The following is a 23,664-nucleotide window of genomic DNA, read 5'->3' as shown; positions in this document are numbered from 1 at the left end:
TGACGCCCACATTCGGAGAAGTGGGATATTGTCTCCACAGTGTTCTTACCTCTCAGTCTGCCCTCCCTAAGCCCATGTCAAAAAGTTTCACCTCTTCTGAGCACCATGGAAGCATGAGTTAGAACTGTAAATGTTGTGGTTGGGAGAGACACTTGCTTCCAGGTCTGTCTGTATGCACATCATTTCTTTTGATTTAATTTGGTATAAGAACCAGGCTCCTACACAGTGGCCCACTCTTTAGTCTACTGTACATGTAGAGGCAGAAAAAAAGGGAAAAGAGGAAAAAAAAAAGTATGATCTCTATTACCATCCCTTTAAAGGCCATCAGAAAAGGTGGGTGTTAGTATGAAGTTCATGGGTGAGAGAGGTGAAATAAGATGTTCTTATGTCATGATGGACACGAACTCTGTCCCCTCCCTCATGCTGATTTTCTCAGAAGTTGCCCCTATTCCGGAGGAACTCTGCCCGTCACCTTTTCTCTTATGAACAAAAACTCAATTTTTTTTTCTGACTCCTACCATTGTAGAGAATATGGAAGACTCTCAAAGATTTATAATCCTACCCCTGGATAGATTCTCATTAATACTCTGAAGTCTATCCCTCTAGATTTTCCCTCACCCCTATGAGTTCCTTCAAATAAGTAACAATTCACTGTAACTACCTACCAATTTATAACATCCATTTTTAACATTTTGTTGTATTCATTTCCTCAAATATGTAAATATTCCTCCATATGTCCAGATTAAATCAAAGACTTACTGAGCATATCCTCTGTCCGGAACACTGTGGAGCCTACTGATAGATATAATACAGTTCCTGACCCAGAAACATTTCATACTTTATAGGACAATACTGATACTGTTACCGAGGAAATTGGGCCTTCCTTTTTGGATTCATAGTATCATTAATAAAAGAAATTTAAAAGGACTCAGAAAGCAGTACAAGGACCAGTTTAATAGTCTTTGGGAGAAAAACAACATGGCAGGCAAGCTGTAAATTTTAGCAGTTGCTTATAGGAAGGAGATGGAGAAGAAGCAAGGAAGTCATGTGGGAATAAGATACAGTTTATTCTAGAACCAAATCTGAGTGACTCTGGCCTAGGAAACAAAGAGCCAGATTGATGTCCCCAACAAAGAAACAAATTCTTGAAGCTTATAGCGCAGGACAAAGAAAGTCATAAATCAAGACATTTTTAAAATACATTGATGGAAACCACAGAGAGGTGGTTACAGCAGAATAGGGTGGACTCTCTCCTGTAGGCCTCACATGCTACCAGACAGCATTCTCTGCCCTGCCGGTGGTGGAGAACATGGTTTTGGGAAGTTAATACATTTGCAAAGGCTTCTATCTGCCTGTCTAGATGTTAGGCGGGATACAGAGGTGGGTAAGCAATGGTTTCAGGGGATAAAGACAGCCCCAAAGACATTTTAATTAGGCTATCAGTTCAGCAACATACCAAACTCTCCATAGTCACTGATGTTTTTGTTGTTGTTTATTTATTAGTAATTCAGCTACGATGGTCAGCAGCAGATGCATGGTAGGAAGGGAATCAGGCTTCCGGGCCTGAGTGAGAAATGCCCAAGGAAAGCGTTAGGCCAGTCTGAAAGAATAAGAGAAGGAAGAAGAAGGGAAATAATGCTTGTCTGAATTAAGGCTAAGGAAAGGGAGCAGGCTCAGCAGGAACACAGGCCACAAGTCCTGCAGGCTGCTGCTTACGAAGAGGAAGAGATAATTAGCCCTCCCCACTCCCTAGCACGGCTTCTGGATGAATCAGACTTCTGGGGTGGTGAGGCTACGGCTACTAGCTAGGTGATGGACAACAGACCCAGCCAGGTTAGCTCTCAAAAAGAAAACAGTATTACGTGATGTTTTGGGTAGTCCAGGAGGTCAGATCTCCACCTAGGGCCAGAGGTAGGGCCTAGATTCCATTCCTTTGATCAGGAAGAAACAGCTTCCCCTTAGCGAACCCTCACAAAACCTGCATGCCTCCACTCACTTGCTGGCACTACCAGGGAGACAGGAGATGGGGTCCAAAGTCAATCATGAGGGGGGTCTGGCCTCAGTGTCTCAAAGCCTGATGATGTCAACCTAGCTAGCCGACAACAGCTCTAAGCTTGTAAATCCATTCAGAATGCAGATCTGACGTGACAGATCAGGAAGACACTAGATATTAGAATTTGAAACTCAGAAAGGACAGGAAGTTGGGCCTGGCAGGTACAGGGGTGTGGAAAGTTTGAGGGATGATAATAAGGGTCTAATACAGCGGTTCTCAACCTTCCTATGTTGTGACTTTTTAATACAGTTCCTCATGTTGTGCTGATCCCTGATCATAAAATTAATCGTTGTTACTTCATAACTGTAATTGTGGTACCTTTGTGAAACATAATGTAAATATCTGATATGCAGGATATCTAGTATGCAACCCCTGTGAAAGGGTCGTTTGACACACACATACACACACACACACACACACACACACACACACACACACACACACACACAACACCCCCTACGGGTTACACGAACTTCTGGTCTAAGAGAAAGTAAGTTTGTTTGGTGCAGCAAAAAGGAGGGTGAGATTCCTGATAATGAATGTTAGAAAGTTTCTACTAGTCTTCCTGTTTGTCGGGGTGATGTAGGTATGTTCCCTGAAATCACAGTGACAGACTCTGTTCCTCTCTGCCAGAGTGAACCCCAGACTGTGTCTCCCCTGGGAGTGTTGTCCGTGCACTTTTCCTCTTGTATTTTTCCTGAAAAGGGGTGTGTGTGTGTGTGTGTGTGTGTGTGTGTGTGTGTGTGTGTGATATGCACATGTGTATGGCTTATGCACAATTATGTGTCTGTGTGTGCAGGTGCACATGCTCATATGTACATGTGGAGGCCAGAGGAGGCTGTTTAGTGTTCTGTTCTTTCGCTCTCTGCCCTCTTTCCTTAGAGCAGGGTCTCTCACTGAACCTAGCACTAAGCTGTTAGCCAGCAAGCTCCAGGAACCCTCCGGTCTCTGCCCACCACCACCTCTCTAGCACTGGCCTGGCTTTTTACAGAGGTGCTGGGGATTTGAACTCGGGTCCTCACGCTTGTGCAACAAGCCTTCTTATCCACTGAGCTCTTTTCTCAGCCCCTTGATTTTATTTTTATCTCCAAGAATGTATTTGTAGGAAATGAGTGAAATAAAAATTGAGGCCTCCCGTTTTGAAAGGATGGCGGTATACAAACTTTGAGTAATTTGCTCCACACACTTACCTGTAGCAAACTGCTAAGTACCCTCCAGACAGCCTTCTAGAGATGCTTGAGCCTTCCAGATTAATTTAGCACCTTTTATCTGCATCTCTGTCATACGTATCAAGTACCCTGTGGGGATGCATATATATTTCCGTGGGTGACTATTTGCCTGTTTCATGAAGACACCACTCAGAATCTCACTTTGTCTATCAGAGCCACGAGACAATACTTTTCAGACTCCATGCAGTTTTGATACTTTAACAAGACCAGAGAAAAGTGAAGGCACCAGCATTGCCCTTGCCATGGGGAAAAACAAAAGGATGGAGGAAAAGGTGGCCAAGAATTTGCACATCAAATGTAAATGTGGCTGGTTCACTTGGACGTTAAGGACTTGAGTCCATTTAGAAAAAGATAAAAGGAAAGAAGAAAAGCTGTCCTAACACTGGATGTCCCAGAACCCTGAGCTTTTGAGATGTCCTGATTTATTATTCAGATCTTGCCCTGCCAAAGGGACAGACTAAGTGCCCGTGTGAAGGAGAAGCAACAGATCCATGTCACCCTTTGGGAGCATGGCGGGAAGGAAGGGCCTATCCTCAGACCCAGGCATCAGCCTTACACCTTCAGGACTCATCTCCTGACCCATCTCCCCAGCCCAGGGTCCTTGGGTTTAACATACTATTAATGCAGGCACGGTAGTACACCCCTGTAATCTCAGCACTCAGGAGGCTGAAGCAGGAGGACCACCAAGTTCAAAGCCAACCTGGGCTGTAGCATGAGTTCAAGATCAGCCTGGGCAACTTTGTGAGACCTTGTCACAGCGTAAAAAATAAGAGAAGGGCCGCCTGACAGTGTGGCTTGGTGGTAGAGGTTGCCAGGTTCCTGGGAAATGGCCCAGAATCAGGTATGGAAAGAAAACCCATAATTCATTGCATTTCCCATCATGTCCAATCATGAGCAGGCATATATCCTGACAGACATATTTCCTGCCTACATACCTCCCACCCTTATGAGATCAAGCACATCAGTGCAGATGGGTCAAACAAACTTGTTTAATGGAGTGAAAACATGTAACTTGTTATTTCTCATAAACAGTATCCTCCAGCATTTCAGGAACTATGAACAGTATCCTTTAGTATTTTAGAAACTATCTGTCCTTGGGCAAGAGGCTTGCAGATCAGAGGCATTTTTGTCTCATGGATCTCTAAGACATAGTTATTAAAACCTAAAATATGACTTTGGCTCTCACACCACCTCCAAAGAGGGCTCCTGTTGAACATCAGAGCCGTTGACAGGTGTTGAGGTTGTTCAGCTGTTATTTATCAGGCACATGTGGATCAGATCATTAAAGATTTTTTAATGTCAGGCTAGGGAGATGGCTCAGTACATTACATGCTTACCACATAAGCGTGTAAAAAGTCAGGTGCAAAATGTGCGCTTATCATCTCAGCCCTGGGGAGGTGGAAACCGGGAGGTCCCCAGGGAGTCCTGATTGCCAAATAAAGTTAAAGACCAGTGAGAGCTGTCTCAAAAGAACAAGAAGGGCAGTGACCTGAGGAGCCACACCCAAAGTTGACCTCTGACCTCCACCCCCACGCACCTGCGCTTGCTCTCTGTCTCTGTCTCTCTCTCCCACGTGTGTGCACACACACACTTTTATGAGTGTTTAGGTGGATAAAAATGTGGTAAGAAAGAAAGGGAGGCTTCTGTGAAAAGGACAAGAGCTGTGGGCTTGGATTATGAAGTTTAGCCTCGGCTCTGACGTTCTCTTGCCTCTTCGCTCAGGATAAAAAGGAAACATCTGTGTGCAGAGAGGCAGCAGGGTAGGAACAGGTACCCTACAGGAAAGCTGAGGCCAGGGAGGCACAAAGCATTCTGTTGAATCCAAACCTGAACCTGGAGGAAGCTCAAAAGAATCTTCCAGATTAATCAAGATGACTTTATACTCCCTTCAATCTCTGACATTAGCCATTGGCCCCGCAGTACAGTAGTGTGACGAGCGTTGTGACTGTCATAGATAAAGAACAGCTTTTATATATCTGATTTACTTTTTATTTATATTTCTGTATTGTTTCTTCATATTTGTATTTTCTATGCCTCATACGGAAGTCCACAAGGCTTAAAATTGCACAATCCCTTCTCAGTATATGCTCCTTAATGTGTGCAAACCTGTGTGACACTGGATTTTAATCCTGCATGGAGCTGGGTGGGTTAATGTAAAAGTACTTGCCAGCACACACAAGGCTCTGGTTCCGTCTACAGCAGAGAGGGGAAATAAAAAGAAAGGAGGACAGGAAGGAAGACTAGAAGGAGGAAGGGGTGGAGAAAAGGAGAAAGGAAGAAGGAAGGGAGGGATGGAGAGTGAGGAAAGGAAAGGAGGAAATACAATATCTACTTTCTTTTATTAATTTTTACAATGTACAAGATGGTGCCTAGAGAGATGGCTCAGTGGCTAAGAACACTGGGTGCTCTTCCAGAGGCCTGGGGTTCGATTCCCAGCACCCACATGACACTCACAACCATGGCAACTCCAGTTCCAGGGGATCCATCCCCCTCCTGTGGACTCTGCTGGTAACAGCATACATGATACACAGACACGCATGCAGGCAAAACACCAATACACATACAATTTATTTTTATAAATTAATCTTTAAAAAAAGATGAGAAAGTATATAAGAAAAACCATCTACAAGAAAAATTGCCATGAATCTTTCAGCCGAATTCACTCACAAATGAATTAAGAATAATTGGAAAATGTTACACAGAAAACTTTGAAACCCACAAGTGAATTAAAAACAACTGGAATAAATTAAATATGAACTTTGAGACTCTGTCTCACAAATTTTCTTCAAAAGTCCCTGTTATATTAAATCACAGATGCTTCTCGGGAACCACTATTTGTGAGTTCTGTGTTTTTCCTCAAAAAAACACAAAACTCAGCACTGTCTGGGACTAAACTACAAAGCTTTGCCTATTTTTACTTTTTTTTTCCTTTAATTAGTAAGAAAGGGTGGGAAAGATCTACCTAGTTTGGAAGAATAATATTCTGCTTCCTTGGTTTTCACTTTTAAATTGAAGTCTTGTTTAAATTTTATTTCACTTTCTTTACTTGGGGCACATTGATGCCAGAATGAGCATGTGAAGGTCAGGGGTCAACTTTCAGAGTCAGTTCTTGCCTTTCCCTTGTTGAGGTAGGATCTCTCCTTCACGTCTGTCATTGGCACACTCCTGCGACCTCCCAGGAATTCTCCTGTCTCTGCCTCCCATCTTCACCAGGAGCACAGTGATTTCAGGTCACTGCATCTGGCTTTTTTCTGTGAGTTCTGGACTTTCACTCAGTTCTGAGGCTTATACAAGGAATGCTTTCCCTGCTGAGCTACCCCCAGACCCAAGTTCCTTGTGTTTAACATGATTAATGCAGGCATAGCACCACGCCCCTTTAAATCTCAGCACTCAGGAAGCTGAAGCAGGAGGATCACCAAGTTCAAAGCCAATCTGGTTTAGAGAATGAGTTCAAGGCCAGCCTGTGCAAGTTTGTGAGACCCTGTCTCAAAATAAAAATAAGAAAAGGGCTGACAGTGTGGCTTAGTGGTAGAGTGACTGCCTGGCATGGATGAGGCCCAAGGTTCCATACCGAGTGCCACAGATAATAATAATGATAACAACAATGAGCTAGGCAATCCAAGTTTCCCTGTTTCATCTCCCATAAAACCATTTCAAGCCGGGCGGTGGTGGCGCACGCCTTTAATCCCAGCACTCGGGAGGCAGAGCCAGGCGGATCTCTGTGAGTTCGAGGCCAGCCTGGACTACCAAGTGAGTTCCAGGAAAGGCACAAAGCTACACAGAGAAACCCTGTCTCGAAAAAAAAAAAAAAAAAAAAAAAACCATTTCAAACAGGTTGATGTAGCTCCAAAACTAGTTTAAAAAGATGCACCTAATACAATGAGGTCTTTGCTTTGGTTTTTTTAAATTATTTTTTGTTAGACATTAAAGTGAATTATGATCTGCCTTCATTTGAGTCTGCTATAAATTAAGGGAACATTAGTTAATGAAAGGCCCATCAATATTCAAATCTGCAATTGTAGTTTAAGAAGCATTAACAGGGCTGGAGAGATGGCTCTGTGGTTAGGAGCACTGGCTGCTTTTCCAGTAGACACAGGTTCAAATCCCAGCACCTGCATGGAGGCTGTTTGTAACTCCAGTTCCAATTGATCTGATGCCCTCTTCTGGCCCCTCAGAGGCACTGCACTCATGTGGTGCACATAGTTGCAGGCAACTAATCTATACACATTTTTAAAAAGAAGGGTTAACAACCACAGACCTCAAAGAGGCTTTTAATCCTATAAGCTCAGCTCTGGGTCCTTCCTAGGGGTGCATTTGAATGACAGCCACTGTGAGTATTAGAGGTCTCCATGAAGACATGTCATCCCCACTATCACATGATGAATGCTGGTGTTCAAAACTATACACTCACCTCTGGTCTGAGCTACTTCAACACTGTCAGCATAATTCCTTTGACATTTCTCTTTCATAAGAAATAATAATAAGAGTAAAATGAAAAGAAGCTTGTGTTTTGATTTCTATTTTGGACACACAGAGCTGTGCTTCAGGTTGCAGCTTCAAGGCAGGAGACACCATCTTTTGAAAAGGATTCTAACATGGCTTGGTAACCTTGCTTTTCCTCCTTGTCTTCAAATGCACAAAGCTGAAAAAGAGAACATTGTAGAGATGTTTGAATCTTTTGTGAGGAAAAAGATCACTATTGGAAGTGAGAGGAAAACCTTTTTGTTTTCCAAAGCGTGTCATCCTGGTGTGGACATGACTTAAAGCAAACTCGAACCTCGTGGGGTGTTAAATCTCTAGCTACTTAAGCTTCCTCATCTGAAGCTGTGGAGAACGCTTTGATCTAGACACCCTCTGGTTGAGTTGGGAGCCGTGGCGATGATCAGTTTTAGTGCAAAGAAAAGAATAATAAAAGATCATATGTAAACTATATCCTGGAAGAGACTTGTCCCTGCACTGGGTCAGAATGGATGTTGACCACTGCCTGGTTGAGCCTGACCAATGAACCACTTTTCCCTAAGTGCTAGGGTAGATTATTTCAGAAATGGTGACTCACTTGGATGTTCAACAGCCCCCAACCACCCCCATGCCTGATGTCACAAAACTGTGATTCAGAAGGTGGATTCGTGGTCAGATTTATCAAATGTGGTAGCTTTAAAGTTAATTTATGGTAAACTATGCTTGGAAAGTTTGCTTAAAGTGTTTTGTCCAGTGTCACAGAGGATAATAGGGGAAATTAATAAACAGATATGCAGAAATTCTTTGGCATGTGAAAAAGCAAAAGCCAGTGCACTAGAAATGCCATAAGCTTCCTGCACATTCTAAACCCACAGGTATTTCTCATCTTCATGTAACTGTCTTATTTCTTCAGAGCTCAGTGCATACAACAATAATAAAAATGAATATGCATGTTCTACAGGCCAGGCCAGGCCTAGGAATTCTCTGTGGATTATTTCTTTGTTATTTATATAGTTTGGTTTGATTTGGTTTTGTTTTTTAGATAGAGTCTTAGTAGCCCAGGCTCTGGTCTCAATCTTGATCTTGGTATTGGCCTAGGACCCTCTGGTCCTCCTGCCTCCACCTTGCCAGCTCTTAGATTCCCATGCCTGGTTTATATGATGCTAGAGGTGGAATCCAGGACTTTGTGCATACTGTGCAAGCATTCTACCAGCTGAACCACATCCAAGCCTGTTTCATTTAGGGTTAGATGGGTATAGTAGCTTTCCTCTTTTCTGAGTGGAATTCCCAATTCAGTCCACTGACTGTCACAGGCTACATACCAATGAATACAAGTCTTCTGTTCTCCAATATCCATCTTTTTCTTACATAATCTTGAAATTAGAACATTATCACACATGTTTAACTTATGATACTCTGAAAAGAATAAGATCTACTTATATCTTATTTTAGTAGGTACTTTGATCTTGATTTCTTTTCTTCTTCAGATACTGAAAAACTTATACATAAATTTTGTTACATTATTCATTGAAAATTTCATGCATCTCAATGCACCTCTCACTTCCACCTCCAGCTCTCCCCAGGACTCCCCATCACCTCTCTCTCCCAATTTCATGTCCTCCTTCTATAACTTTTAATTATCAAAGAGTAAATAAAAATTTATAAAAAGACAAAAACCAAAAAAAAAATATTAGGTGAGCTTCCTAGCCTTTGAAGAAAAATGATACCTGGGAAAAAATAACTATAATTATACTTTGCTTTTTGTTCCCACCTTGCTTATCTGCTAAAAGGGTTGGTGTTCTCGATGTCGATGTCATTTATGTGACACTTGTCAAGTTCCCCGTGCATTTTTAAAGTCAATTGTTTTTGCTTTGATAAAATCACTAGCTAATTCCTTTGATGCTGTGAAATTCTCATTTATCCCCAACATTTGACACTGTTCCTCTGGTTTCATTTTCCCTTCTCCGTTTCCTTGGAAAATGTGAACACTGCAGGGAGAGCATGCTCTCTCTCCAAGCCAGAGCGCATCAAACGGCTTCTGAGTCTGCTTCTGCAATCTCCCTTTGGCTAACACTAGAAAGTTCCCAGAGTGCCCTCTGCCTCCTCTAAGAGTGAGTCTGTATTTTAAATACTGACATTTTCTCACAGTTCCAGGCCCTGTACTTTCTCTAAATACTGCCTATCAAAACAACATGGTCCTAGGATATTTATGCAATTGATTTTGTTAGATTAATCGCTTTGATTGCTCTTTAATTGTCTCTCCTTTGTACTGTAAATAGATTTGCATTTTAATAATGTTTATCCTGTGAGAAATTTTAGGTTCTTTTCTTTTTTAGAAGAACGGTTATGTTTGTCTTACTTTAATTTAAAACAATTTTTAAGCATTTTTAAACCCAGAATTTTATGTGTGTGACAGTATCCTGTAGCCCAGCTAGTCTTAAACAATCTGTGTAACTTAGCCTGACTTTGAACTTCTGATTCTCCTGCCTTCATCTTCAAAGTGCTGTGATTTTAAGTGTCTGTCAGCACACATCTGGGTTATTCCTTACTTGTCTTGAACCCAGGGCTTTATGCACAAGGGGCAAACACTCAACCTCATTCCCCAATCCTGTTTTACAAATATGATTTTTTACATCCAATAGACCACCCTACTATTCTGTCTGGCCATAATTTCTTTTGAGCATCTTCAATGTAATAAGATCGTTGACTTAGATGAGTTTCGGGGATAGGATCTTACTGTTTCCCTGTCAGCTCTAGAAATGGCAATAGTTACATGAATTTATCAATGAATCACCTTCAGGCTAAACCTTGTTCCTTGACATTGACACTGATTGGTGTGTAAGGCCTTGAAGTCATGGCAGCCCTCTTTCCTTAGCATACTGAGTGCTGAGATTAAAGTGTGTGCCACATCCAATATTTTTGTAATTTCACATCAGTGATAATTTAATAACTATAAATAGTCAACAAAAAGGGACATTTTCACATCAAACCCCTGTTTCAAACAACTCACCTTTTGTGTTAAAATCCAGCCTGCTTCTGCGACATTTGTTCTCAATGTGTGAGGATTATCGTTAATAACTATAGTTATAAATATGAAAACATCTGACATTTATAGAGCGCTTACTATGTGTCACTCTGTGTTCTGAGCACATTGTGTTTGAGCTCATCTACTCTTCATGGCAGTCCAGGAAGCAGACATTATTAACGTCCATGTTTTATAGACAAAGGAATGGAGGCCCCAGAGGAATAAGGCCCCACTGAAGGTCAGCTCGCTGTGAAGCAAGGGAGCCAGGATGTTGCTGTACTGCCTCTCCTCAGAGACTAAACACACCAAGGAAACGGCTTTAAAATTCATGAAATGGAGTTTTAGTTGCACTTTGATTGCAAAGGAAAATAATTGGTTAGTTAATGCAAGAAGACCCCACGGAACAATTAAGCCAGTAAATACAACTGAGCCCAAGTCCCTGTTGCAAGGTACCGACATCTTGAAATTCAGGCCAGTTATTTCCGACTCACACTAATGAATCTACAAAGATAGTGAATTTTACTAATTAAAATTTACAGTAGAAATATAAACAGGCCAGAATAAATGAGCTTGCTAGTTTGTAGAGAGTCATTTATCTCTTTTCCATCTCTGCCTCCCTTGAATATACACATTCATGCATGCACACACACACACACACACACACACACACACACACACACACACTGTACCTTTATATATCAAATTGTACAAAGGGTTTTCTGTTAGGTCTTTTATGGCATTGGTATTTATGAAAAGGAAATAATCCTTTTTTCTTAGAACATCTCAATTTGTAGTTGGAAAAATTAAAACTGAAGGAAAGAGCCTGGTGAGGTGACACAGCCCTGTAATTCCCACATTGGAGAAGCCGTGGCAAGAAGACAGTGAGTAGGCAGTCAGCCTAGACCACACAGCAAGACCTGTTTCAAAGAGAGGATGCATGAATTCAGAATTGCTCCACTTTCTTACAGCACCTGAATATTGAGTTATCAATCCCAGTACAGGCTTTAGAACACAGCAGAAATTTTGGAATGACCTCCGAAGACAGTATGGAGTGTGTTAAAGTGGGATCAAAGCCCCACCCTGCCACCTCATCCCACTAAACATCAGGTCCCCCTGCAGCATGTGTTTGAGCAGCCCGTGATCTATAGTGAAACACACGAAGCTCCTGTCTTTTCCCACTGCAGAGGTGTGACTGTGGAAAAGGCAGTTCTCCCTTGTGATTCTCACCTTAAACCTTTCTCTGCACGATGACCTGAGTCCCCTTAGTGAGTAGACCTAGCTAAGCCTTGACTGTGGTGGCCCACAGCTGAGGGGAATCTCCAGCTCTTCTAATGCCAATGAGGCCTCACTGTACTGACAATGTAATTTTAAAAAAGGATAAAACAGAGTAACGAAAAAGAGTGCAAGTCACAAAAGAGGGTACTAAGGACATGAGTTAAAATTAGTCCAGAAGAGAGGTTTGCCTTGCATGAGGACCTGAGTTCAACCTCGAGAATCTGCTTTTTAAAAAAGCCAGTATGGTAGCACATATTTGTAATCCCCCCTCTGAGGAGACAGAGAAAGGAGGAAAGCTACTGAAATTATTAAAACTTTTTATATAAAAATTACTTTTTTCAGCTCTTTGATTTGTAAGATATTTTAAAAATGGATATTTTAAAAATCTATATTCTCATATAGAATTTTAGCCCCTTTTCTTCAACATTACCTAAAAAAAGCATTTTCACAGCTAAATTTTATATGGATATAACAAAGAAAATGAACACAAAGAAATTTATATGTTAGAGCCGCCCCCATAAGTGATAGCATATGTTTCCTCCAGTTAAGGGATGAAAACTATTTGTAGAAGCTGTGGATAATATGATCCTTTGCACACAGATACATATAATTCTTGGCAAAGCCACTAGACTATTTTTAATTTTTAAGAGTACTCAAAGTGTGTACTTAAATAATTTTGTAAGAATATAATGGAGGTCAAAAGACAAGAGTATTGGCCTCCATGGTCATGGCTGCATATTCCAGGTTACCTGGCCTGTGAGCTTCTAGGAATTCCCCCGTCTCCTTGGAGATCATGTAGGTGCCATATCTGATTTTATCTGCATTCTGGGGATCCAAACTCAGGTCCTCGTGCTTCTGCATGCATCTCCCCAGCCTATAGACACATTTTTTTTTCTTTTAGGGAAAAGAACAATTTTATTAACCCAGCAAATCTTTATAATATTATCTTTTTAAATGAATTTATTTATTTATTTTACGTCCTGGCTGCAGTTTCCCCTCCCTCCTCTCCTCTCAGTCCCTCCCCTCCAGTCCACACTAATCCACTCTCCCTCTGTTTCTGTTTAGGAAAGGACAGGTCTCTGTGAGTATTAGTAAAACATGGCATATCAAGTTGCAGTAAGGCTAAGCACCTTCCCATGTATTAAGTGGGCATAATGACCCAGTATGAGAAATAGGGTCCCAAAAGCCAGTAAAAGAGAGTTGGAAACTTGCAGAGTGCCTAGGTCAGTCCCATGCAGGCTCCCTGGTTGTCAGTTCAGTCTCTGTGAGCCCCTATGAGCCCAGGTTAGTTGATTCTGTGAGTTTTCTTGTGGTGTACTTCACCCCTCTGGCTCCTACAATCCTTCCTCCCCCTCTTCTGTAGGGTTCCCTGAACTTCACCCAATGTTTGGCTGTGGGTCTGCATCGTTTCCATCAGTTGTTGGATGAGGCCTCTCTGATGACAATAGGGCTAAGCACCAATCTGGCCACAGGAGATGGCCAGTTCAGGCTATGTAACCAATATTGACAGTATTAGCTCGTAGATTCCTGGGAGATTCCCTTGCACTGGGTTTTTACCTGACCCGGAAATGCTCCCCTTCCCAATAGTCTCTTTCAGTACTATCCCCCTCCATCCCACTCCCAGCCTGATTGTTCATGTTCCCAGCCACACCCTCACTCTGTCCACTTACAAAATCTCTTCTACTTCCCCTTCCCAGGGAGATCTGGGCATCCCCCCCCCCCTCCCCGTACCATCCTTGTTACCTAGTCTCTCTGGATCTGTGAATTATAGCATAGTTATCCTTTATTTTACAGCTAATATCCACTTATGAGTGAGTACATACCATGATTGTCTTTCTGAGTCTGGGTTACCTCACTCAGGATGATTTTTGTAGTTCCATCCATTTGTCTTCAAATTTCCTGGTGTCCTTGTTTTTAACAGCTGAGTAATACTCCATTGTGTAAATATGCCACATTTTCTTTATTCGTTCCTCAGTTAAGAGACATCTAGGTTGTTTCCAGTTTCTAGTTATTACAAATAATGCTGCTATGAATGTAGCTGAGCAAGTGTCCTTGTGTAGGATTGAGCATCCTTTGGGTATGTGCCCAAGAGTGGTGTGGCTAAGTCTTTTGGTAGATTGATTCCCAGTTTTCTGGGAAACCACCACACTGACATCCAAAGTGGCTGTACAAGTTTGCATTCCCATCAGCAATGGAGGAGTGTTCCCTTTGCTCCACATCCTCTCCAACATGAGCTATCACTTGTGTTTTTTATCTTAGCCATTCTGATAGGTGTAAGATGGAATCTTAGAGTTGTTTTCATTTGCATTTCCCCAATGGCTAAGGATGTTGAACATCTCCTTAAGTGTTTCTTGGCCATTTGAGATTCTTCTGTTGAGAATTCTCTGTTTAGATTTGTACCCCATTTTTAAATTGGATTATTTGGTTTGTTGATATCCAGTTTCTTGAGTTCTTTATATATTTTGGAGATTAGCCCTTTGTCAGATGTGGGGTTGGTGAAGATCTTTTCCCATTCTGTAGGCTATTGTTTTGTCCTGTTGGCAGTGTACTTTGCCTTACAGAACTTTTCAGTGTCATGAGGTCCCATTTACTAATTGTTGATCTTAAGGCCTGTGCTATGGGTGCTCTGTTCAGTAAGTTGTCTCCTGTGCCAATGTGTTCGAGGTTATTTCCTACGTTCGCTTCTATCAGGTTCAGTGTATCTGGATTTATCTTGAGGTCTTTGATCCACTTGAACTTAAGTCTTGTGCAGAGCAATAGATATGAATCTATTTGTATTCTTCTACATGTAGACATCCAGTTAGACCAGCACCATTTGTTAAAGATGCTTTCTTTTTTTCATTGTATAATTTTGGATTTTTTTGTCAAAAGTCAGGTGTCCATAGTTGTGTGGATTTATGTCTGGGTCTTCAATTTAATTCCATTGATCAATCTATCTGTTTTTATGTCAATACCATGTGGTTTTTATTACTACAGCTCTGTAAAAGAGCTTGAAATCAAGGATGGTGATACCTCCAGAAGTTCCTTTATTGTACAGGATTGTTTTAGCTATCTTGGAGTTTTGTTTGTTTGTTTTTCCATATGAAGTTGAGTATTGTTCTTTCAAGGTCTGTAAAAATTGTGTTGGAATTTTGACGGGGATTGCATTGAATCTATAGATTACTTTTGGTACAGTGGCCATTTTTACTATGTTAATCCTACATATCTGTGAGCATGAGAGATCTTTCCATCTTCTTATATCTTCTTTGATTTTTTTCTTCTAAGACTTGAAGTTCTTTTCGTACATGTCTTTCATTTACTTAGTTAGAGTCATACCAAGATATTTTATATTATTTGAGACTATTGTAAAAGGTGTCAATTCTCTGATTTCTTTCTCAGCCCATTTATCATTTGTATATAAGAGAGCTACTGATTTTTTGGAGTTAATCTTGTATCCAGCCACTTGACTAAAGATGTTTATCAGCTGTAGGAGTTCCCTGGTAGAGTTTTTGGGGTCACTTATGTATACTATCATGTCATCAGCAAATAATGATTCTTTGACTTCTTCTTTTCCCTTTTGTATTCCCTTGATTTCTTTTAGTTTTCTTATTGCTCCAACTAGAACTTCAAGTACTATATTGAATAGGTATGGAGAGATTGGACAGCCTTGTCTTGTTCCTGATTTTAGTAGAACTGCTTTGAGTTTCTCTCCATTTAATCTGATGTTGACAATCGGCTTGCTGTATGTTGCTTTTATTTTTTTTAGGTATGTCCCTTGTATCCCTGATCTCTCCAAGACTTTTATCATGAAGGGGTGTTGTGTTTTGTCAAAGGCTTTTTCAGCATCTAGTGAGATGATCATGTAGTTTTTTTTATTTTAGTTTGTTTATACGGTGAGTTACATATGACAGGTTTTCATATGTTGAATCATCCCTGCATCTCTGGGATGAGCCTACTTGGTAATGGTGGATAATCTTTCTAATGTGTTCTTGGATTCCGTTTGCCAGTATTTTACTGAGTATTTTTGCATCAATGTTACCTGAAAGCTCTAGAACAAAAAGAAGCAGACACACCTAAGAGGAATAGACAGGAGGAAATAATCAAACTGAGGGCTGAAATCAATAAAATAGAAACACAGAGAACAATACAAAGAATCAATGAAACGAAGAATTGATTCTTCAAGAAAAATCAACAAAATAGATAAACCCTTATCCAAACTGACTAAAAGGCAGAGAGAGAATATCCAAATCAACAAAATCAGAAACAAAAAGGGGGACATAACAACTGACTCAGAGGAAATCCATAGAATCATTAGGTCATACTTCAAAAACCTGTATTCCATAAAATTGGAAAAATCTAAAGAAATGGACAAATTTCTTGCTAGATATTACTTACTAAAGTTAAATCAAGATCAGATAAACAATTTAAATAGACCAATAACCCCTAAGAAATAGAAACAGTCATTCCACAAACTAAAAACAGACGCACTGACAATTCTTCCTATGAGGCCACAGTCACCCTGTTACCCAAAGTACAGAAAGACTCAACAAAGAAAGAGAATTACAGACCATAAACACATTTTTAAGGCACCAAGAAAACAAGCACAAAGCCACAGGGGCTAGAGAAATAATGGAGGTCCAGAGGTGTCACATATCTTTTAATCCCAGCACTTAAGAGACAGAGGCAGGTGGAGCTCTGTGAGTTTGAGGCCAGCCTGATCCACATAGCAAATTCCAGGACAGCCAGAGATACATAATAGAAAGAGTTTGTCTCAAATAAGCAAACACACCAAAACAAACCAACAAAGCACATACTGCTCCTACAGAGTACCCGTATTAGGTGGCTCACAATTGCCGGTAACTCCAGTTTCAAGGGGAAACAATGCTTCTGGTCTTACAGGGTACCTGAACTGTTATGCTTATACTCACACACTGACACACATAGACACACACAATTAATAATAATAATAATAATAAAAACAGCTGCAGAGGTTTGAGTAGCCATCTAGTAACAGAACAAGAGTGTTGATTGTTACCTTCAACACTCTCTTTAAGAACTCACAGTAAAGCAAGAAGCACTGTGACCCTCTCAGTTTTTGGCCTTAGCATTAAGAACTTCATGCATATCATGGCTGTATTTGCAAACTAGAAGTTGGACAGTCAGTAAATGTCATCGAATGCCACATCAAACCCTCTCCTGTTAGCCAGGACCCCCACAGCATTAGTCAATAAGTTCCTGCTTCTAGGACACCTTCACTCTCAAATGGGTTGACTCTTGCTTCACCCACAGGATGGGAACAACACAGTATTTTCTTGTTCTGGTAATAAAATCAGCGGATAGTGAAAGGACATTCAGAGGATGCATTCTGAAGAGCGTGACACTAGAAGAAAGCCCTTTAGGAGTGCTCACTTTGCAAACCAGTGTTTAATCTGATGCTAACAGTGGTGTTGAAAACTGTCGTGTGTTTCCTCTTGTGGGAAGCAAATTGAAAAAAGAGACCTAGCCGGGCGGTGGTGGCGCACGCCTTTAATCCCAGCACTCGGGATGCAGAGGTAGGTGGATCTCTGTGAGTTCGAGGCCAGCCTGGTCTCCAAAGCGAGTTCCAGGAAAGGCACAAAGCTACACAGAGAAACCCTGTCTCAAAAAAAAAAAAAAAAAAAGAGACCTTTCTACATGTGGGGTGTGTGTGTGTGGTGTGTTTGTGTGTGCGTGTGCACATTTGGGTGCCACAGCATATGTGTGGAGCCCTTGGGAGTCAATGTGGGATCTGTGATCCAACTCTGTTCATCACTCTTGGCAGCAAGTGCCTTGACTAGCTGGATCTGTCAGTTCGAAGATAGCTTTCTAATAGAGAGTTCGCCCTTTCAAAGTGTTATGTTTGGTACTTACATAGATCCTGAATGCTTAGATTGAGACCAGATTGACAACTGACTCCCTTGCTTCAGTCCTGTCCTCTGAGCACCTCATAGATTTTTTTCTCAAAGAGATGCACATTTTAGAAACAAAGTAAAATGACCAATCAAAATGGCCTTGCCCTACCACCTTTATTGTTTATTCTAAAGAGCCCAAGACACATTCTCTTTGGACCTGTTCAGCCTCTCCATCCTTTGCCCATGGAAGAATTATTTAAATAATTCATCCAGGGCCCTGAGTACCCTAAATACCTGCAGTAGACACAATCACCTGCACTTCTCCAATAGCCAGGCTCTCAAATGTACCCAAGAGCGGCTTATGCAGAGGAAACCCTGCACTTCGTTCCATCCTCCTTGGGGGAACACAGTAGTCTTTAAGGAAAACTAGCTGTATGCCCCATCCCACTTAAGGGACATTCAAAAGACGACTCCTCTCTTTTTCTTAATTATACATCAAGTATGCATTATTGCTGGGCAGTCATCTCTCCTGGGAGTTTGTAAGCTTGGCGTCCTCTCACTAATATTTATTACCCAGAAGTGTTACATAGATCTTAGTACCATGTGCTGAGTGGGCACTGTCTATTAATTTCATCTTTTCCCCCAAGAAAAGGGAAAAACATAAAAATATGTGATGTTTAGTCAAGGTTCTGACAAATATGTCTCAGTGAAGCTCTGGGTTGGGTGGGCCTCATCACTCAACTGGTTAGCAATAGACTGGGCTGGGCTCAGATACGGAACTTTGTTCCACTCAGTAAGTGCTGCACCAGGAGCTCATGAGCTCTAAATGGGAGCAGATTTGTAGTGTTCCATTCCCCATCCCATTAAAACTTCAGTTCCTGTACACCTGGAAGGACCCTTTGTACCAGTCAAGGTACATAGATATGTAGATACAGACATAAAGGGAGCTCCCAGGTCCCCTCTCACTGAGCTCCTTCGTGTGGCTCTCAGCTGGGGAGCAGAGTCAAGAGACCAGCCTAGAAGAGGAACATCTAATCCTCTTTTCTTCTTTCTTTCAAGAGCTGTGGTACTATTCAGTCTTTCTCCAAAAAGCATTTGTTTATGTCTGCTTGTTAGTATTAATTAATTTCATTCATTTTTCTTCTTTGCTTTGTTTCTTTCAAGACAGGGTTTCTCTGTGTAGCCCTGGCTGTCCTAGAACTCACTCTGTAGCCCTGGCTGGCCTCAAATGCAGAGATTTGTGTAGCTAGAGTTTTCCTGCCTGGCCCACGGTCAGGGCAAATCTCTCTCACCTGCCGGTCCCACAGCCGCTCAGACCCAACCAAGTAAACACAGAGACTTATATTGCTTACAAACTGTATGGCCATGGCAGGCTTCTTGTTAACTGTTCTTACAGCTTAAATTAATCCATTTCTATAAATCTATACCTTGCCACATGGCTCGTGGCTTACCAGTATCTTCACATGCTGTTTGTCATCGTGGCGGCTGGCAGTGTCTGACTCAGCCTTCCACTTCCCAGCTTTATTCTCCTCCTTGTCCCGCCTACACTTCCTGCCTAGCCAATGGCCAATCAGTGTTTTACTTATTGACTAATCAGCAACACATTTGACATACAGACCATCCCACAGCTGATTTGCCTGCTTCTGTTTCCCAAATGCTGGGATTAAAAGCATACGCTGCCACCACCCAGCCATTCATTTTCTTTTAATGACTGCAGCTACCAATTACTCAATGCATGCAAGGTGCTAACTTTAAGTTCACTGTCTACAAATACCCTCTCATCTCATACCTAGAACAACCCTATGAGGTACAAACATTAACTTTCCTGATTTCGGAAGTGAAATGAAGCCCCAGAGAGGTTAATGAACTTAGCCTGTAAAGAACGGTTGATTCGAACTCAGCTCTAAGGAAAGATAAAGCCCATGCCTTATCAGGTAGCCTGACTCTCCTGCTCTTGGATAGCCCTACCTAGCTCAGGCTGGACTTTCCCAGTTGGCAGAGCTCGCGATGGCATCTCTAAATGGGTCCAGGTCAGCCGGAAGTCAGTTTCTGAGCCTCCTTCCCTGGCCACTGATGACAGTTATTTGTACGGATGTTTTCAGTAATGGGATTAAAATTTTAAAGGAGCTATCTATGCTCAAAATTGTGATCTTCGAACTCCAAATCCCATGTAGTACTAGGTAGCTCACTGGCTTTGAACTCATTCTGTAGCCCAGGCTGTTTTCACAGTGATCCCCTGCCTCAGCCTCCTGAGTGCTGGAATTACAGGTCTGTGTCACCACATCGGAGTACTGATGAGAGAATCTTACTGGAGAAAGACTAAAGCAGATGACCGGAAGCATGCAGCCAAGTGGTCTTGACCAAACTGGGTTGATCCTTACTGAGATCTGGTTCTTCGGGGATCTGGTGGTGCTGGGGAAAGTCATGATTGTTTGTGGTAGGCTGTCAAGGCCATCCTCGACCACACAGCAAAACTAAAGGACTCAGAGACACACAGAGTAATACAGCAGAGCGTTGCTCAGGACAAGTCAGGTCTAGCTGACCTGGACTCCTTCCGAGTTGCTGTAAAAAGCCTTGCCAAGTGGCAAAGTCCTTCCTGAGCTAGGAAGAGTGAACCAAGAGAACAGTGATTAGGTCCTCCTTTATACCCCAACTTCACAAAGCCCCTGTCACAGGAGTAATGTGTGGAATATGTGGGATAGAGTTACAGTTTTCCACTAGTCTCCTTTATCCACTTTTTCCAAGTCTAAGTTGATGTATAAACTGAAATCCAAAGAAATATTGCAGGGCCCCATTCATATCCTGACACTAAAAGGGAACTATCTCCTTTGCATTTTTACAGACGGTCTTACCAACTGGTTTTGTTTTTTGTTGTTGTTTGTTTTGTTTTGGGTTTTCTTGTTTGTTTGTTTGTTTTTGGTTTTTTTTTTTTTTTTAGACAGGGTTTCTCTGTGTAGCTTTGGGGCCTGTCCTGGATTTCGCTCTGTAGACCAGGCTGGCCTCGAATTCACAGAGATCCGCCTGGCTCTGCCTCCCAAGTATTGGAATTAAAGGTGTGCACCACCACCGCCCAGCTTACCAACTGGTTTTATGTGTGGGTGGGTGTGTATGGGTGAATGTGTACTTAGTGTGTTTGAGTACATAAGTGTGCACATCCCTATGGAGGCCAAACATCAACCTCGTGTATCATTCCTCAGGATCTGTCTACCGTGTTTTTTGAGACAGAGTCTCTCACTAGGACCTGGGCCTTACCAAATAAGCTAGGCTGGCTGGCTGAGGAACCCCAGCAATCCACATGTCTCCACTTCCCTGGCACTGGTATTACAAATGCATACCACTATGTCTGGCTTTTTTACGTGGGTGCTGGTATTTGAACTGAGGTCTGTGTGCTTGCAAGGCAAGGACTTTATCAACTGAGCCATCTCCCTAAGCTCCTGTCATGTGATTTTAATCTTCCATATGAAAGAAAGATGCCAGCGCCGTGGATTATTCAAGGCCAGTCGAGTTTTGAGTGAAAATGGTAAAGGCTGGAAGCAGTTCACACATTAATCACAGTGGGGTAAGGCGTGCCAAGGAAATTCAGGTGCCTCCAGATCAGGGAAATGACCACTCTTGAGTCATGATTGAAATGTCAGGGCTTAATTACAATTACAATGATTGAATTGACAATTCTGGCTTGTGTGCAACAGACAAAAAAGAGTGTGTGTGTGTGTGTGTGTGTGTGTGTGTGTGTGTGTGTGTGTGTTGCAGCTCAAGTAGTGAAATTTAGAAATTACATCTGGGTCAGCTTTGGAAAAAGTGGATGGATACTTAACTTTACTTGAATTATCAAGGTAATTGCCATGGTATTTAGCTTTTCTTGTCCTGGGGAAATGTGGCCTCTGTGCAGATGGTAGGCAATGAATGTCACCACGCAGCCAGAACACTTTGAACCATTACCTTGTCTGCCTTAACACCTGATTAGTCTCGGTTCCAGACAGAAAGTTAATTCTATTTTTTTAAAAAAATCACTCAGTTGAGGTTAAGTGCAAATTCATGCACAAGCACACTGTCTCCACACTTCATGGGTTAGTGACTCTGTGACTCTTAAAAACTCTTAAGCATCCAAGTGTTCAAAGAGCTGTGACTATTTTTCCTGAAGAAATGGTGTCTCACATTATTGGTGGAACATGCTCTGGTTGGAATCTGGGACCTCTGATATCTGATACCTTCACCCATACCCTGAGGATTACCCAGGCATTCTGTTGATCACTGCTTATGAGCATTGTATTTCTAATGCCAGGCAGGATATCTTACACTAGGAGCTACATGCTCAAAAACCATGGCTACCTCTGCCTCGAGTGACATGTGGACATGAGAGTGACAGGCAAACTTGATGAGAAGACTGAAAGCATCTTTGATGGAAGGCCTGGGATATCACCCATAGGACATGCTCGTTGATTGTTGGCTGACCATCATATAACATGGAGGTCCCCATCCTGTCCCTGGAGTCCGAGACCCAGACACCATCCTACACACTGTCCGTTTGAGCAAGTGCATGATCCACACCCACTAAGTGCTCCACATTACCCATTATTCAGCAGGCAGATCCAATCAGGTTCTTCTGCCTCCTGCTTCCCGTGGGATGGATCACAACACACTAGCCGATCAGTGTGTTACCCATCCTCCCACAGAGATTCCCTACATGCCCTGGGGTTCAAAAAGAGAATTCAGCTGAAGTATTTGGACAATCTTCTCATAAGAAATTTTATGATAGAATTGGTTCCTCTAAAATTGTCTAATCTCTTTGAAAAGTCAACTTTTTTTTCTTTCTTTCAGTACTAAAAATTGGTGTTTGGCTGTTTTTCCCCTAGGAAAACCTCTTTTTCGTGATGGAGTATCTCAATGGAGGAGACTTAATGTACCACATCCAAAGTTGCCACAAATTTGATCTTTCCAGAGCCACGTAAGAGTCCTACTTGGTTTTTGGGATGTTCTGTATCCTTGGTGGTTTATGTACACCCAGCATCCACAAATTGCTCTTTTCATGTGGTCTTTTTTAATTTATTTTTTGTGATTGTGTGTGTGGTTATGTGCATGCAGTGCCTTGGAATTCAGGAGAAGGGGTCAGATGCCCTGAAACTGGAGTTACAGGTGGTTGTGAGCCACCTGATGTGAGTGCTGGGATTTGAACCTGGGTCCTCTGAAAGAGTAGCAAGTGCTGTTAACCACTGAGCCATCTCTCCAGCCCCCTCATATGTTATTTTTCTTACTTCCTTGCTTGGCATGCCTAAGTCCCAGAACAAGGTAAATACTTGGGAATAGTGTCAAACCAGCTAACAATTTCCATTTTTGTGAAACGGAAATCCACTTCTGTCTTATTTCATGTTCAACATTATTGGAACCCTCTCCAGTCCATCAAGCTCTTAACTCATTGAGCACCGATGCAAACATGTATCCTTTGGAAAGAACAGTGAAATGGAACACGGCTATCCAAGTGGCCCTGAGGGAGGCCCTGAGCTGCAGCCTGTCATGGGGAAACTCAGTGGGAAGTTATAAAGCATTCAACCCTTCGTGTGTTTGAAAATAAGCCTCCCCTTCTCTGGCATCAAGCAGCCAGAGATCCAAGTGGGGCCAGCTTTTCCCTGGTAGGACTGTGGCTGGGTCCCACAGGTCAGCTGCAGGTGCTCTTTCCTTAGCCTTGGGTCCTGCTTCCCTCCTGATAAACCCGTAGTGACAAGCAAGCAGAAGTAATCAGTGACATTAACATCATTTACAAATGACAGCGAGGGTTGA

At 42.0% G+C, this 23,664-nt stretch overlaps 1 protein-coding gene across 2 annotated transcripts in view; it reads left to right on the top strand.

Moving 5' to 3' along the window:
- Prkcq (protein kinase C theta) overlaps positions 1–23,664 on the top strand; it is an 80,175-nt gene that overhangs the window by 29,823 nt on the left and 26,688 nt on the right. For both annotated transcript variants that reach the window (XM_059263507.1, XM_059263506.1), the window contains one exon: positions 22,743–22,834. In XM_059263507.1, the coding sequence (XP_059119490.1) occupies positions 22,743–22,834 (92 nt within the window). The remainder of the gene's footprint in view (positions 1–22,742; positions 22,835–23,664) is intronic.

This window comes from Peromyscus eremicus, chromosome 5 (genome assembly GCF_949786415.1).
Source record: "Peromyscus eremicus chromosome 5, PerEre_H2_v1, whole genome shotgun sequence".
Classification (NCBI taxonomy): domain Eukaryota; kingdom Metazoa; phylum Chordata; class Mammalia; order Rodentia; family Cricetidae; genus Peromyscus; species Peromyscus eremicus.
The sequence above is the reverse complement of the archived record's forward strand: the minus strand, read 5'-3'. Positions and strand labels throughout refer to the sequence as shown.